At 37.1% G+C, this 17178-nt stretch overlaps 2 protein-coding genes across 7 annotated transcripts in view; both read right to left on the reverse strand.

Annotated features, from left to right (window-relative positions):
* The window catches only part of LOC137487318 (uncharacterized), a 28086-nt gene extending 12860 nt beyond the window's left edge, over positions 1 to 15226 (reverse strand). For 4 of the 6 annotated variants that reach the window (XR_012400767.1, XM_073944063.1, XM_073944057.1 and 1 more), the window contains exon 1: positions 514 to 609. The gene's annotated coding sequence lies outside the window, so the exon portion shown is untranslated. Of the gene's footprint in view, positions 1 to 306; positions 402 to 513; positions 610 to 15159 lie in introns of those variants that run through there. The other 2 variants (XM_073944058.1, XM_073944060.1) reach the window with 2 other exon arrangements.
* Positions 5127 to 16097, reverse strand: LOC110437722 (uncharacterized). Its single transcript, XM_021471334.3, has 3 exons — positions 16002 to 16097; positions 15160 to 15250; positions 5127 to 8338 (listed from the first exon to the last, which is right to left on the reverse strand). Exons 2-3 carry the CDS (start codon positions 15212 to 15214, stop codon positions 7383 to 7385), a joined length of 1011 nt encoding a protein of 336 aa, XP_021327009.1. The 5' UTR covers positions 15215 to 15250; positions 16002 to 16097; the 3' UTR covers positions 5127 to 7382.
* Between the last annotated feature and the right edge of the window lie 1081 nt (positions 16098 to 17178).

Genomic DNA, 17178 nt, shown 5'->3' on the forward strand with positions numbered 1-17178 from the left:
TATTAAAATATGTTTTATCATCAAAATATTCTCACACAAGCTACAAATAGGTGTTTCTCCCCTGTTCAATAAATGTGTGTGTAAGTCTTGAGTGGTCGATTCTACATCTCATGTGTGCAGCGTGATCATGTCTCTGATTGCTTACATTTATCTCTCAATATTTTAATGAATTAAGTGTTTTATATTATTATACTAATCCCAAATTCTGTTTTACTGCAAAATAAAGCGTTTGCGTCTCTTCAAGAGTTTACACAAGCATATGTTCAGTTAAACAGTCAATATTCAATATAATCAGCATTAAACTACCTCTTAGTGAATGAATTAGATGGAGACACAAATGAAAGGTGTCCAGATAACCCGTGAGTAAGACATTACAAGAGTGTTTACAGCGTAGCATCGAGCTAAAAACAAGAGAGTATATTAGCATTGAGCACATATGTTAAAGCGGTTCAAACCGCAAGATAATTCCCGCAAGTCTGCGAACGCTACTATAGTCAGATATCATACACTTACTCTGAACAGACGAACAACACCCGTAACAGAAGAGGAATTAAACACATTAATCCTCAAACAGCAAAGTTCTGCTCTCTCCGATCTCCGCCTCACAATAAGCGCTGTGGGCGGGAAGTTTGCCTGCACGCTGATTAGCGAAAGCTGATTGGCTGCCTGTAGCTGGTTCTGAGAAAGCTGATTGGCTGCCTGTAGAAATAGTAAGTGGTTTGTTTTGGGAGTGCACCTATTATGAAATGTTTTGAGTTGACTGTATATTTTCTTTAAACATGTTTAAACTACGTTAAGAGTTTTAGAGTGTAGAAACTTAATTTAGCTTGGCATTTGCTTAATTTTGAACTTGCTGTCATGTAATGTTATCGGAGTCAGTGCTAATGTTATATTTCAGTCAGGATAGCGTGACATTTGCTTCTTAACACCTTTATCTCGGTTTTGTGTGAAACACTCAAGAGAACAGACAAAGGTAAGAAACATAAATAAGGAAATAAACATATACCCATGGGAAGTGTTTAGTTGACACCATGGGAATGTCTACTATTAATCTGAGGTAAAACTGGCTTGTGATATCTAATAGTTTTATTTGAATCAGGGCCAAACAGTGTTTTGTGTAAGATTTAAAGGGCTCTTATTTTATAACTTTACATCAGATGCCCATGAGAAGTGTTTAATAGGTTATATAAGCATGCTAATAGGACTTTTAATTTGCTAGTAACCTGGGTTAACCGCTTCCAGTGAACTCTATGACAATGCCAAATCGGCGCATTTAAGGTCTGTTTTTTAATAAATTATCGATTTATTGTTCAATATGGAAATAAAAAAATATCGCCCTGCCCTACTCTTCATGTGTGTATGATGATGTGTTGATCGTCCTAAACTGAGAACATGTAAATGGTTTCTCTCCAGGGTAGGTATAGACCGGTCGGTATAAGACTCTGACAGTATGATAACCTTGGATCAACATATCACAGTTTATCAGTATTGTGATTACTGCTCTAATATATGTTATTTTTAAATGGGTATAAAAACTTCCCCCTTTGACCACAAAATATTTTATTTTGAGAAACATTTTAAATATTTTGGAGCAGTAAACATGTCAGGCTGAATAATTCAAATGAATCATTGACTTCTGCCGTCTTCATTAGTTTCAGAAACACAGATTTATTTACAATTTAAAACAGCATTTTAGAGATCTTTTCTGCTGGGTTTCCAAACCGCGCTATACCTTTGTAGTGGCTATTTTCTTTAAGGAGGCTCTCTCAGTGGTAAAGAAGACAAAGTCTTACCCAAAGTGTCTTTTAAAGTTTTATTCTTTGCAAAGAAGATCAGACAATCATACAGCAACACAGATTTCTGCAGAGTGTGAGACCAATAGCAGAGTGTGTTACACCCACAAGGTAATTATTGACATCCAGGATGAATCACAGTTACATCAACGCCCATACTTTATTTCTGACCATCTATATTTCAGCCTTACCTCTCACCCAAACATATATCTTGTTAAATCACGTATCCAGGGGTCCATTCTTCGTACCTCGCTTAAATGATCTAAGATGATTTGGCAGATCCTGGATCTTTACATCTTGATAACTGATCTCTCGCTAATTTGGTTCTTCAAACAAGTTCGCGAATCAGATTAGAATGTCTAGATGAACTGATCTGAGATCGCTGCGTGTGTTGTGAAGGACAGATCTATCGATCCTCGAAATCATGATCAGCAATGCAACGATTGGCTGACGGCACAGCAGCGTAATGACATCATCTGATTAATATTCAATTATCCATGTGAGCAAAATTACATCAAATTAGCAGTAAACGGCTTGTTAAATATGACACGCAATAACCTTCCACATTTGTTATGAGCTGCAGGCTTTACTCTTTCATGTGTCAAGAGTATTCATCATGTATTTCAATGCAAATCAATGTATTTAGTTCTACATTTAGATAATATTTTCTTTATTATAGTAGCCGTTTTTTAATCGGTGTAAAGAATAACTGGTTGTTTACAAAAGCATTTTCATATTGGTAAAGGTGTCTGCAACTTTTGTGAAGCATCAAATCACTGGCATATTAACTGTCAAAACATGTTCATGACTGCATAAATGTGTTATTGCTTTTAAAAAAAAAGTCACATATTCTGCATTTCTATTATACACAATTTGTACTAAGCGATCAAAAAAGTTCATATCAATAAGTTTTCTCTGTGCACCACCAGGTGGCAGTCTTTGTACTTTCATTTCGAGAGTGCAGATTGCATACATTTTATTAATATTTATAACTTTATTTATTTTATTAATAACTATAACTTTATATATATATATATATATATATATATATAGTTAAAAAATATTTACTCTTTTCCTAAGTGTATATAACTACTACTGTAAGAAAATATCTGAATTGGGAACATACTTTCTGTATTATCTTTGCTTGAACTGAGCTGATCTAATCTTGTTTATATGAATTGAACCTGCTCCCGATCAGGTTTGAGCTAGCAGAACTGTTGCTATGACAACAACTCTCGGATCAGCTTTGAAGAACGAAACGATCCTGGATCATGTCAAATCGTCAATATCCAAATCCAGCTAACTGAGTAATCCACGTACGAAGAACGGACCCCTGGTCTTGTCTGGTGATAAACAGATGGTAAAGTGGTAATGGTTTGCCTAGCTGTGTAATGTATACAGAAAGGTAGAAAATAAACAGTCATTAAACTAGTCATGTATGGTCTAAATTAAACAGTACATACATAAGCCGCTTTTCCACTATCGCGCTGAATCGTTCTTTAAGCAGAACCGTTCCATTCCGTGCCAAACAGCTCGTACACGGTTTCATTTTCCACTGTCGTGCTGCAACGAAGGTCTTTGAAACATTACACAAAGCGCATCAGTAGTTGCCTTGGCAACGCAATGTAAACCGCTCCCTTTGTTCAATATAATTTAATAATAGCCGAAACTAGTTTTTTCATGTTCATAAAAGCAAAAGCAACCATGTGACTGAGCACTGTTATGCTGCTCTATCAAATAGTGGTGGTTAAATATCGGTACATGTCATAGCACCCTTATTTATTTAGAGGTCATATGTTGAGCGGCTCTGGCTTAATATAATTTGGAGGGAAAATTACCAAATTGTAACGCGAGGATTGAAAATTATTGGAGGGGAAATAAATAATATATTTCAAATCTCTGAACATAACAGAAAATTAAACAATGATAATGCAACAATAACAGGGCATTTGCATTATAGTGGCAGAAATATATTTTTGGACAGGCCTTGTCAAAAGTAAGCGGTCACTATTACGAATAAAAATATAGCACTTAAATTATTTCTTTTTTAACAATCAATTAAATCACACAGCGGATTTATATCAAAAAAGATGACAATGATATAAAATATACTACATTTTGATGGTAAAATATAACCCTTTAAGCGATGGGTGTTATTTGTTTCAGTACTCAAACATTAAAGGGCACCTAGGTTACCCCTTTTTCAGATTTAATACAAGTGTTTTGCATCTCCAGAATGTGTCTGTAAAGTTTCAGCTCAAAACACCCATCAGATTTTTCATTATACCTTTTACTAGATTCTACTTTACACATTTTTCCACCAGGGGGTTGTTTTGTCGTACTGCACCTTAAAGGCGAGTCCTCCCCGCCTACAGTTTCTACATGCCTTTCTGCGTGCCTTAATCTTCTCCCTCGCCTGCGTCAGACAACAGCCAGACTTAAAGGAAGAACATCTCACGTAGCGTTTGTGAGAAATACAACAGTAAGAACTTTACCAATGAGTATTTGTTGTGGAGATGCATCAACACACAACGTCAATGTACAAAGTTCACACGAGCGCACACAAACACACGAGATACAGACCGACACACACACAGACAAATAGAGCGCGTTTAGCTTTGCATTCTTTTTGCACGCAAATGTGACAGGATACAGGCTAATTTCTACTGCTGTGTGGAGATCTGTTATGGTAATGCACAATAAACCTGATTTAACGTCCACAAATCGGGATTGAAGCGTCTTCTTTCATAATTGTTCTGACTCGCGGCTGTGCTGATGAAGTAAAGCTGAAGTAAATCGCTGTAATTAATTACACACGTGCACTGTTTTAAAACATTTTAAACATGTGAAACGCACATTTGATGATGACTGATGATCCTAGCCAACTGAACAGACCTTTAATTCCCGGTTGCTTTGCGCACATCTGGTCTTGTTGGTATGATTATACAAGTGACTACTGGGACATGTTACAACCCGAAGCTGTCAATTAGTTCAGCGAGCTGGGGGACAGCACTCCTACGTCAAGTTCCGGTCGGTCTGAAAACCGCTCCAATTGGTCCACCGTTTTTATGTTGTTCAATTGAAAAAACAAACAAAAAAACAAATAAAACAAAAAAAAAGCACTGTGTGTGTTCATTTCACCCCAATATGACGGTCTATACACTATACCAACATATACATCTGTGCAAACAGCTTAAAAAGTAGATTTTTTTCACCATAGGTGCCCTTTAAATAACGAATGCAGCAAGTGAAATAAAAACGCATATGAAACAACACATATATATCAGGATGTAAAGCATAAAAAATACTATTATGTTCAGCAAAATGCTGCTCTTTTTCTCTTTTATATTTTTATTTTTGTTATTTCAATTCATTTTTAGTCTTAATAATTAACTAACAAGCAGTAGATAAATTCCTGCTTGACGTTTTAGAAAATATTTGCATAGCTATATTAAAGATCACACAGAACAAAAAACTAAAACACAGAAACATGTTAACATGCCCCCATAAATGTCCAACTTATGTATAACTGAATCACATAATGGCCTATAGCTGAAATGATGAAAATTGCTCATTTTATTCTTATAAAACAATTGTCAAAAACTAGTGGTATTTTTTGAGTAAAAGCAATACAGACACTTAAGAATCTATATTTATTTAATTTATTTATTTATTTGACTAGTTTATTAGTGCATATATAGGCTATAATATAAATCATACAACAGTACCTTTGACAGCTACAGTGCCACTCTGTAAAGCTTTCAAGCAAAGTCCAAAAACAATTAAAGAAAGAGTTAACTTTCTACCGAAGACGTGGACGCCGACATTACAACACACCGTAATTGTCCTTCATGGTTTTGCTAGTATTAAATTAACAAGCCGTCTGGGCTTTGAATTAAATAGTGCATTTATTTCCTGTTCAAAGTGTCTGCAGGTTTGCGTATTCCATGGATATGGCGATGTTGTTGTGGAACTTGGACATCAATGATGTTAAGAGTGTCTTTATATGATGCACAGCAGGAAAAAGTCTTTCAGCACCGCATGTAGTTGGTAAAGTTCTCTCTCAGAGTTTTGTGCTATCAAATACAGCGCTGCGTTCAATAAACACACACTCAGTCAGACGAATTAAAGGTCTTATTGCCTAGGATTTCAAACTAATTATTCAAGCTCTAGCCATGAACAAAACAGTAAGCTATTTTATGATTTCTAAGATTTTAGATGACAGGTTAGTAATTATATCATACATGGTTAATTGTATTCAAGTCAATGAAATAATAACTTTATTAATCTTCGAAAGAATGAAACGAATTATTCACTTCTCTGCCAGAGACTGCTCGGTGGTTTTAGGGTGCGTTCACACCTGCCTTATTTAGTTCGATTGAATCGCACTAGAGTTCGTTTTTCCTCTTGGTGCGGTTCGTTTGGGCAGGTGAAAATGCAGCAATCGTACTCGAGTGCGCACCAAAAGCGGATTAAATAACCGTACCGAGACCTGCCTGAAGAGGTGGTCTCGGTACGCTTTCAAACGAACCCTGGAGCGATTCGTTTGTGGTTAGAATATGATCCGTACTAAAACAGGTAAAACCGCAAAAAGCACTGCGCCTTTGGGACTAATTCAGCTGCTGTAGGCCGATGTGCTGTGCATTATGGGATATGGAGGAAAAATATTTGCTGACAGCACTTTACCAACAGAGAGAGAGAGAGGGGAAAACATTACCTGATGGATCGTTGTAATATTTCCGCAAGATGACCATGTCGCAGTTTAGCTACATTAATTCACGCCTCCTCCTGAAGTGACGAGCGATGCATTAAACACTGTTTTCCAGCCGCGCTTCATTTCTCGAAATGTAAAGTTTGTCTAAAGCAGGCATACAATCAGCCAGCGCAGTCGTCCCTCCAGAGTAAAAACGACATTTTGTGTCTGCCGGTTTGTTTACTTGCGGGAGTTCATTGGCATTTTCCCGCACGTGAATTCTGACCAATCAATAAGCAGTTTAGGAACTATGTTCACTAACATCTGGCCAATGAGAGATGTGGATTTTATCAGATGACTGCATTTTGGTTCGTTTCAGCTGGGTCGGACCAAAGCCAGCAGTGTGGTGTGAAAACGACCCAAAGACGGCAGAAAATGCAACAATGTATCATTTATTGCCCTTGGTCTGGACCAAATGAAGCGAACTACAGATGTGAAAGCACCCTTAAACCCTTTTCAAACTGTATTGTTTAGACCTGTACCATTTTTTTATATTGAATGTAGTGTTCTTTACTTGTGGATGTCTGATGACTAGCGCTCTTCTGCTGAGCTAGCTGTGGCAGCTAGGCAACAAAGCCGTGACGTCAACATACAGAATCTGTCGGCACAGTTCAGCATTGTTGTCTAACTGTGCTGAGAACGCTTTGTAATCATGCTGCGCCATTCCAGGCTCAATGGAGAAACAACCGTAACCGTACCGAAGTGTTCTTAGAACGGTTCGACACGATAGTGGAAAAGCGGCTATAGAGATGAAAATAAGAACAGACCTTACTACGTATAAAAATTTGTAAATATAAGATGAATAAAATGAATTTTCCACCACACCTTGAAAACAGTTATAGTTCCATGTCTACTCCAGTGTGGACCTTCATGTGTAGTTTAAGATGTGAAGGTTTACTGAATTTCTTCCTACACTGAGTGCATCTGAATAGTCTCTTTCTAGCGTGGATCTTCATGTGCCTATTAAGGGTTGATATTTGTCTGAAACTCCTCCCACACTGAGTGCAGGTGAATGGTTTCTCTCCAGTGTGGATCCTCATGTGTTGATTAAAGGATGACGAGATGCTGAAGCTCTTCCCACACTGAGAACATGTGAATGGTTTCTCTGCAGTGTGGATCCTCATGTGTTTATTATAGTTTGATGAGAAGGTGAAACTCTTTCCACACTGAGTGCATCTGAACGGTTTCTCTCCAGTGTGGATCTCCATGTGTCCTTTAAGGGTTGCCATTTGTCTGAAACTCTGCCCACACTGAGTGCACGTGAACGGTTTCCCTCCAGTGTGGATCTCCATGTGTCTACAAAGGGTTGATCTTTGTCTGAAGCTCTTCCCACACTGAGTGCAGGTGAATGGTTTCTCTCCAGTGTGGATCCTCATGTGTTGCTTAAGAGATGACGAGACGCTAAATCTCTTCCCACACTGAGAACATGTGAACGGTTTCTCTCCAGTGTGGATCCTCAAGTGTTTAGTATAGTTTGATGAGAAGGTGAAGCTCTTCCCACACAGAGTGCATCTGAATGGTTTCTCTCCAGTGAGGATTGTGTGTGTATTAAGGGTTGATATTTGTCTGAAACTCTTCCCACATTCAGTGCATGTGAATGGTTTCTCTTCAGTGTGGATCTTCATGTGTGGAGTAAGGATTGATGATTGGCTGAAGCTCTTTCCACACTGAGCGCATGTCAATGGTTTCTTGTCTCTCGTTTTTAAAACACTGCATGTCTGTAAATTAATTTTTTCCTCAACTTTGACATGATGTTCCTCCTCTTTACTTGCCACATTTTCTTCAATTAAGTCTGAAATAAAAAAAAGAGATCAGTTTTTTTATTAAGTCTTTAAAACTCTCATCAAAAGCTGACGTCAAGACGCACTAAAACATGAGCTGCATTTTCACTGTCGAGTTACTGCCAATAGCCTGGGAGCTTGAGCAGTGAGGCTGAAATCATGTCGCGTTTTCACTATTGGGCTAGTAGCTCACGCCGCATCTCGCAAACCCCGCCCCAAGACCATCCCCCAAATCAAACGTCACACACCCCACCCAGTTCAGCGTAATAGGTAATTCCCCTTTATTTAGTGAAGTGTTTCAGGACATAAGAGCAAGTAATAAAATAGGCTATAGCATATATATCGTTGTGCCCAGCAGATATTCACTAATAAAGCTCTACAATTATTTTATATGACCATGTTATAAACATAAACACTTGTTTGAGGACATACAACACATTATTCACATGCAGTTTTTCCTAATCCATTTGTAAAGCAGTGCACGACTGGATGACAGAAAATAAGGTAGTATCTGATGGTTTCACTCACCCAAAAACGGTCTTATTGCATGATTTGATTAATATAATAGTGTTCAAATACTTTATAAATAATATTTCAACACTCCTTCATTGTTTATGGTTTTTAGAAAAAAGTTTTTTTTTTTTTTCAGAGAGGCCTTTGTAAAAAAAAAAAAAGTTTAAATGGTTTGAAATGGTTTAATTTATTTGTATTGTATATACCTAAACTGTTATAGTGTTCGTTTGTTTTATATTGGTTCATCTAATGTGATTTTATATTCGATATTTGTAATTCTTTGAATGAATTCAATATAGTTTAAGCTATTTTATCTTGATATGACACTATTGTGTTGAGCCTACAAAAGTGGACATGTCGTTTGTCAAATTTCATGTCTCTCTGTTGTATTCATATTTTGCATTATCTCCAAAATTAAATAAAGAAATTAACCCAGCTGCTCACAGCATCCATTGCCCAGTCTCTCTCACACACACACACACATGCATCTAAACGCGCACATTTCATGCACAAACACACTATTTAAATTTCACAAAAACTCTCACCAACAGAAAATTACTGGCGGCTGTGTCTTTAATGTGGTGTAAAGATCATTATGCGTTATTGAAACATCATTAAGGACCCAGCGAAGAAATATCACTGATAAAATAAAATGACTTTTTTTTTATGCAACAGCCTTCCATTTAAAAGGGAAACATAAGGGCGATCATAAACAAAAAGACCCCCAGCCTATAAGGTGTTTTATGGAATAGCCCATCTTAAACTGACCAGCTTTGTTTTTCTTTCCCTAATTAAATACATTTTTTGGTGCACGTACTCATGTGCTTTACCAGACTCGGGCAAACTCTGCCTCTCACTCCACCCCAAAGCCCCTGCAGGCTCTCTTTGGCCCAAGGTATTCGGCGGGCCGAAAAAGGCCGGCCGCTGGCCCCAAGAAAGCCCTGCTTTGGCCCGATTAAGCCCCGGAAGTGACAGTAGCCGCATTTCCACTATCGGGCCAGTGCGAGCCAGGGCTTTAATCGGGCCGGGCCAATAGCCCGGGAGGTTGAGAAATGAGGCTGAAATCATGTTGCGTTTCCACTGTCGGGCTAGTAGCTCACAGCGCGTCACGCAAACACCGCCCCCAGAACGTCCCCGAATCAAACGTCACACAACCTGACCACTTCAGTGGGAATCAGGACAGGCAGATAAAGCACACCATAGAATCATCACGAAACCAAACCATTAAAATGAAGACAAAAAAAAACAAACAAACGACAGGTTACTGTACAGCAGTACATGAAATGTCTATACGCACAGACCTGTGTATTTCCATTCATACTATATAGTATGTATTTCTATATAGTATGTATATCTACACAGATATGTATTTCCATTCATTACATTTGTTTACTCGCCGACCGACTGTTGGCATTGTGCATAGTGCTCTCGCCACTAACGGAGGGACCCAACACAGTGAGTGCACACATCCATAATATAAAGCCACAGAAATTCTCCTTTATAACTCGATATGGCATGTATTTTATAACATCCTCGTTTTGAGACGTCGTGTTAAGTTTTCAGCACAAGAGCGAGTAGCCTAATAAAATATAGCCATATTTGTTGTGCTCGGCAGCTGTTCACTAAAGCTCTTCATTTAAAGTTTCATTTATAAATTTAAACATCATCAAATTAAAACATAAACAGTTGTTTGAGGATATAGAACACATTTTGTGTTTGGGCTTTCTCCCGATGCGTTTAAAGCAGCGAGCGCAGCGCAGGAGTGACAGAAAAAAGGTATAGGCTAGATTCTGCTTTCACCTAATGCTCTGTTTGCGCGATTTGATTAATATCATCGTATCCAAATACTTTATAGCCTAAATATTTACTTATACAAATATTTACTTTATATAAATATTTCAAACCTTCGGTGTTTGTTTTTAGAAAATATCTAGAATCTTTTTTTTCAGACAGGTCTTTGTAAAATGAAAGTTATAGGCTATATGTGGCTTTAAAACGGTTTGATCTATGTATTGTATATAGGCTACCTACATTGTTGTAGTTAGCTTTTGTTTATTTTATATTGGTTTATTTATTTAATGTGATTTTATATAAATCCGATATTTGTAATTCTTTAAATTATATTTCAATATAGCTCAGGCTATTTGATCAAGATATGACAATACATTGTTTAAAGTCTACAAAAGTGGGCACGTAATTTGTTAAGTTTTGTGTCTTTCTGTTGCATTTATATTGTTTAATCTCCAAAATAAATAAAGGAAAAAGCCGCTCGCGGAATCAACAGAGCTGTGAAGGAGCGCTTTTGCCCGGTCTCACACACACATACAGCCAGGCATTTAAACGCGCACAAACAAACATTTTAAACTTGACAAAAACTCTGGAAAACTTTTACTGTCTGTTGTGTCTTTAATATGGTGTAAAGATTATTATGCGTTATTGAAACATAAAGGAGGACGCAGCAAAAAACGTCACTATAAATTAAAACTACTTTATTATTGTATGCAGCAGCCTTACATTTAAAAGGGAAACATAAGGGCGATCATACGCAAAAAGACCCCAGACTATAAGGCCAGATGTTTTCTTTCCCTTATTTCTTTATTTGTGTTTGGCTCATGTACTCATGTGCGATCAGAAAACTGCCCGCCTCTCCTTTCACTCCGCCCCGAAGCCCCAGCTGGCCCAAGGTATTCGGCGGGCCGAAAAAGGCCAGCCGTTGGCCCCAAGAAAGCCCCGCTTTGGCCCGATTAGGCCCCGGAAGTGACAGTGGAAACCCCACTGGCCTTGGCTCACCCTGGCTCGCTCGCTCGCTTTAGGCGCGATAGTGGAAACGCGGCTAGTGAAAACGCCACCGGCCTTGGCTCGCTCCCTTTATGCGCGATAGTGGAAACGCGGCTAGTAAAAACGCGACTGACCCTGGCTCGCGCCTTTAGACACGAAAGTAGAAACGTGGCTGGAAATGTGATGCACATTAATGTGTAAGTTGAGAAAATATATGCTATTCCTTCTATGCTAATGAAGGACTACTGAGACATTCTAAGCATGGGATGGGTCCTCCTGTAGTGGTTCCTCACAGCTCCAATACACATCTCTGCCATGTGCTTCCAGTAACCATGTGCTCTTCACCATACACAATTCATCTGCTCGTGATCTTCCTTCATATAACTTTACTATGTTTGGTGTGATTTGACAGTTCATGACTTCAGTGTTGTAGTGATGAAATCAACAGAGACATTGATTAATTGTGTTTCAATCTACAATATATTTACTATTGTTAGTCATGGCCTGAGGAGAGTATGTTAATGTACTTCTCCCCCACTTCATCTCCTGAACTTTGCTCTCATGTTCAGCTGGTTTTGGGGGTTGGTTTTCACTCTTGTTTGACAATGCTCTGCTCAGGGTATAATAGGGAAAGGTAACTGTTGATCTGGGAGAATGGCTTTTACTCTGCATCTCCCGCACACGAGTGCGTAGCCTCATATGCTAACAAAGGCAGCTTCACTGTTTTTGTTGCTCAGCAGTGCATACGTTACAGCTAATTTCTTTATACAGTATGCTAGTTTGTTTTATTCTACTGTCTGTATATTTAAACATGTAACTCAATAAACATCTTTGCCTGCTTTAAGACGTAGAGATTCTTTCTCTTTATTAGTGATGATAACAACTTTAATGGAGTCAGATTAATAAGACTGGAGTCAGATATATAATGGATTTAAACACGCCATCCTTCAACTGCTTTCTGTTTCCGACTATTATTCAGAATAGCAGCGTAGGCTTCAAGCCTTACAAATGTAACACATCTGCATTAAGCCTGAAAAGTGCACTTTTAACCCTTGTGTGCTGCTGGGTTGTTTTCATCCACTCGGGGTGATAATTTGGCCACAAGTTTCTTAGTGTTTCAGCAAATGGACAGATTTTTGGTGACATCTTATTTTGACATATGTTGGGAAAATGCTGTGGAACTTTTCAAAAACTCAACTATAAACACTCTGGGCAAATTGACTACCGTTTCATTATGTTTGTGGCAGTTTTTTTTAATAAAAATGATATATTGAATAATAGATATTATTCATCTATTTTTTTATGTAAATATTATATATACACTAGTGCCGTCAATCGATAAAAAAAACTAATTAATTAATCACACTTTTTTTGAAAATTAAAAAGCGATTAATCACATTTAAAAGACTGAAACTTGTCATTTTGGCTATACAAATGTAAAATTAATGTAAACGCAAGACAAAAACTATTCAAATTTAAAAAATAATTGTTATTAGAATTTTTGTTTACTTGTAACACAGATTTCTTCATGTAAACAACATACCCACAATAAACCATCAAGATCCTGCTTGACAGCCATATTTATTACAGAAATTAAAACACAGGCATGTTAATGACATTTAAATTTCAAAACAATCAATGCCAATAAAGAAAACATTTGATTTCCATGTTGGATTCTAAGTGGACTGAAAAAAAAAATGGCAAAATACAGGAATTGCAGATATGGAAAATTATAATAAAGAATTGATAAAGTATACAAACAATTGTACTCGTTGTAAAGTTGTATTGCTGTGAGTTGAGAACATTAATTATAAAGTAGAATCAATTTTACTCCGTTCTCCTTTACATTCAGACAGTTGCTAAAACTGTCCAGTCTGTTGACATTATAGGGGGACAACGTGGACCTTTTCTTTTGAATGATGTGAGCTGAGAGTGCAACACAATCTCATGGCAATTCGTAACTTTTTGATTTAGTGGCTACGGACAACGACGTTTAGGCAGGTTTATGCAGGTTTGTTGCTAAGAAACGCAGACACACACACACACACACACACACACACACACACACAGACAGAACGCGTGCAGGACAGGGCAGCCAGAGCAATTGCCTTCAAATTCAACACGCATGATCAAATTTGCTTAAACTAAGCGTTCTAAAGTATGGCTGTATATCACAAGGATTCTGACACAACAACGCGAAGCAAACACTTTACAAAAGTTGTGTTTAAGGGGGAAACACGTCAAACTTAAATGGACACCAATACTCCGATTTTAATATGATTAAGATAACACTCTTATTAAGAGTCTACAATATAAACAGCTATTTTTGATTACCTTAAAGGACCACTGAGTCATGAAATGCGTAGGTTTTTCTTTCTGTTCGCCATGTGGTATCAATTCCATTAAAACAAAAGTCGAAAGTTAAAAATGAAACACCCGAAATTGCATGAAATTCTGGAGGAAACGCTGGAGAGCCTGGTAATGCCACATTAATTGTTTTATACTGAAACTTGCCGTAACAAAGTGCTTCCTTGGTCTTATCCATATTTCATTGCATGTTGAACACGTCAACCACAAAAGGAAAAAAAAAAAAAAAAAAAACTGCAACTGCGTTCATTTTTTTAATGCGTTAAATATTTCAAATTAATCGCATGCGTTAACGCACTAATTTTGACAGCACTAATATATATATATATATATATATATATATATATATATATATATATATATATATATATATATATATAAATATTTATTACTTGTACTACTACTGTTTCTGGTATTTTTTTAATAAATATGTATGTTCTTTTATTTTTATGTACTTTATAACTTTTTAACACTATTTTATGTAACTATAACTGCTTTGGCAATATATTTGTAACGCCAATAAAGCAAATATTGAATTGAGAGAGAGAGAGAGAGAGAGAGAATGACAGACCTTTGCACATTTACCTTGATATGTTTAAGAAAAAAATATCAATTTAGCTTTCAGAACAGAGTAAACATAGTAAGTGTATTTCTGCACGCACACCATAATTTGCCGTTTTTCTCCATAGCACTCTATATAAAAGCCCAAAACTTTTAGCATAGGCCTATCTATAGGGTTAATATGGCCAACTGATGATCAACAGTAATAATGACAAATTGTACCCCTTCACAACTGGGAAAAACCCCAACAAAAATGCATGATTATTTGGCGTTACTGCCTCACCTGTTAGCAATCAAGTAATCACTTCTAAATAGGACCTGCCTGACAAAGTGAAGTAGACCAAAAGAGCCTCTAAAGCTAGAAAACATTCTGAGATCCAAAGAAATTTAAACACAAATGAGAAAGAAAATATTTGAGATCTGCCGGTCTGGAAAAGGTTACAAGGTCATTTCTAAAGCTTTGGGACTGCAGGGAACCACTGTGAATGCCATTTTCTATAAATGCTAAAAACATTGAACAGTGAAGAACCTTCCTAGGAGGTCAACTGTTTAATGCTTTTCATCATTATTGTTCTTCAGGCTTATTAATGAAGAATCAGGAATAAACACCAACCTATTTGTTGTTCAGTATCTTCAGGTTTAATTCTGCAGGGTTCTGGATCACTCATGTTCTCGCTGTCCTTCAGTAAACTCTTCACTTGAGCCTGATGGAAATATTCCTGCATTTATAACAGAAACCCTTGCCTTAAATATTCAGTACATAATTTACAATCATAACTGTTCCTGAAACATCAATAATTATATTAAAAATATAAAAACAACAACACTGATAAAAAGTCTGTAAAATTGTAAAAATCCTCCAGAAAACACATTTTTGAAACGCTTTCCTCAAAATATTTCCTGGATTAAAACACTCTCTAATATCATTTTAAAAATACATCCTATTAAAATATGTTTTATCATCAAAATATTCTCACACAAGCTACAAATAGGTGTTTCTCCCCTGTTCAATAAATGTGTGTGTAAGTCTTGAGTGGCCGATTCTACATGTCATGTGTGCAGCGTGATCATGTCTCTGATTGCTTACATTTATCTCTCAATATTTTAATGAATTAAGTGTTTTATATTATTATACTAATCCCAAATTCTGCTTTACTGCAAAATAAAGCGTTTGCGTCTCTTCAAGAGTTTACACAAGCATATGTTCAGTTAAACAGTCAATAGTCAATATAATCAGCATTAAACTACCTCTTAGTGAATGAATTAGATGGAGACACAAATGAAAGGTGTCCAGATAACCCGTGAGTAAGACATTACAAGAGTGTTTACAGCGTAGCATCGAGCTAAAAACAAGAGAGTATATTAGCATTGAGCACATATGTTAAAGCGGTTCACACCGCAAGATAATTCCCGCAAGTCTGCGAACGCTACTATGGTCAGATATCATACACTTACTCTGAACAGACGAACAACACCTGTAACAGAAGAGGAATTAAACACATTAATCCTCAAACAGCAAAGTTCTGCTCTCTCCGATCTCCGCCTCAGAATAAGCGCCGTGGGCGGGATATTTGCCTGCACGCTGACCAGCGAAAGCTGATTGGCTGCCTGTAGCTGGCTCCGAGAAAGCTGATTGGCTGCCTGTAGGTTCAGTTTTAGGACTGCACCTATTATGAAGTGTTTTGGGTTGACTTTATATTTTCTTTAAAAATGTTTAAACTACGTTAAGCGTTTTTTATCTTGGTTTTGTGTGATACACTCAAAAATTATGACCTGATAAAGAAGGAAAGAAACATAAATAAGGAAAGAAACATATACCCATGAGAAGTGTTTAGCTGACACTTTGGTAATGTTCACTGTCAATCTGAGGTAAAACTGGCCTGTTAAATCTAATAGTTTTATTATTATTATAAATATTTGTTTAATCAGGGCCAAACAGTGTTTTGTATAAGGTTTAAAGGGCTCTTATTTTATAATTTTACATCAGATGCCTATGAGAAGTTTTTAATAGGGTATATGCCGAAGCATGCTAATAGGACTTTTATTTTGCCAGTAACCTGGATTAACAACTTCTGGTGAACTGTATGCCAATGCAAAATCGGCGAGTTTAAGGTCTGTTTTCCTTAAAAATCTGCGATCTCCACTAGCTGAGTGATATCTGATATATAGTGGGTCTCAGATTGTACAAGAAGCACTGCATTCAATTACATTTTCCCCTGCCATGTCTTTATATGAGCGTTTATTTTACCCCAGTATATTCAATGGTGCTTCTGCGCTAGCCTGCCGATTCTGATTCACACTTCATTATTACTGCTCATTTATTCGTTTGCTGGAAATCAGAACTGAATTTAGAAACAGTTTTAAAACAAATTGTTGTGCTTAAACTAAATTAAATATGTAGGCTAATGTCTTCAGAGGAATGCATACAACAATGTTTCCTTATCCACAGAAAAATAGAAAGTGAAAGAAGCCGAATGGAGGAGGCTCGTTCTTTATGCTCGCGCTGCAGATGCTGTTTAACCGTTTTCTCACTAGTGAGCTGTTCAGTTTTTCCACTTCCAAAGTCCGCCATGTAAATAGCAAATGTGCCATGATGACGCAACTGACTCTTAAAGGGAATGGGAGATGAGAC

Source organism: Danio rerio, chromosome 3 (genome assembly GCF_049306965.1).
Source record: "Danio rerio strain Tuebingen ecotype United States chromosome 3, GRCz12tu, whole genome shotgun sequence".
Lineage (NCBI taxonomy): Eukaryota > Metazoa > Chordata > Actinopteri > Cypriniformes > Danionidae > Danio > Danio rerio.

Coding starts and splice junctions, on each gene's coding strand:
- LOC110437722 (XM_021471334.3), bottom strand. CDS start 15,214: ATGAGTGATCCAGAACCCTGCAGAATTAAACCTGAAGATACTGAACAA. Junction 8,339..15,159: donor AGATACTGAACAACAAATAG/GTTGGTGTTTAT, acceptor TTTTTATTTCAG/ACTTAATTGAAGAAAATGTG.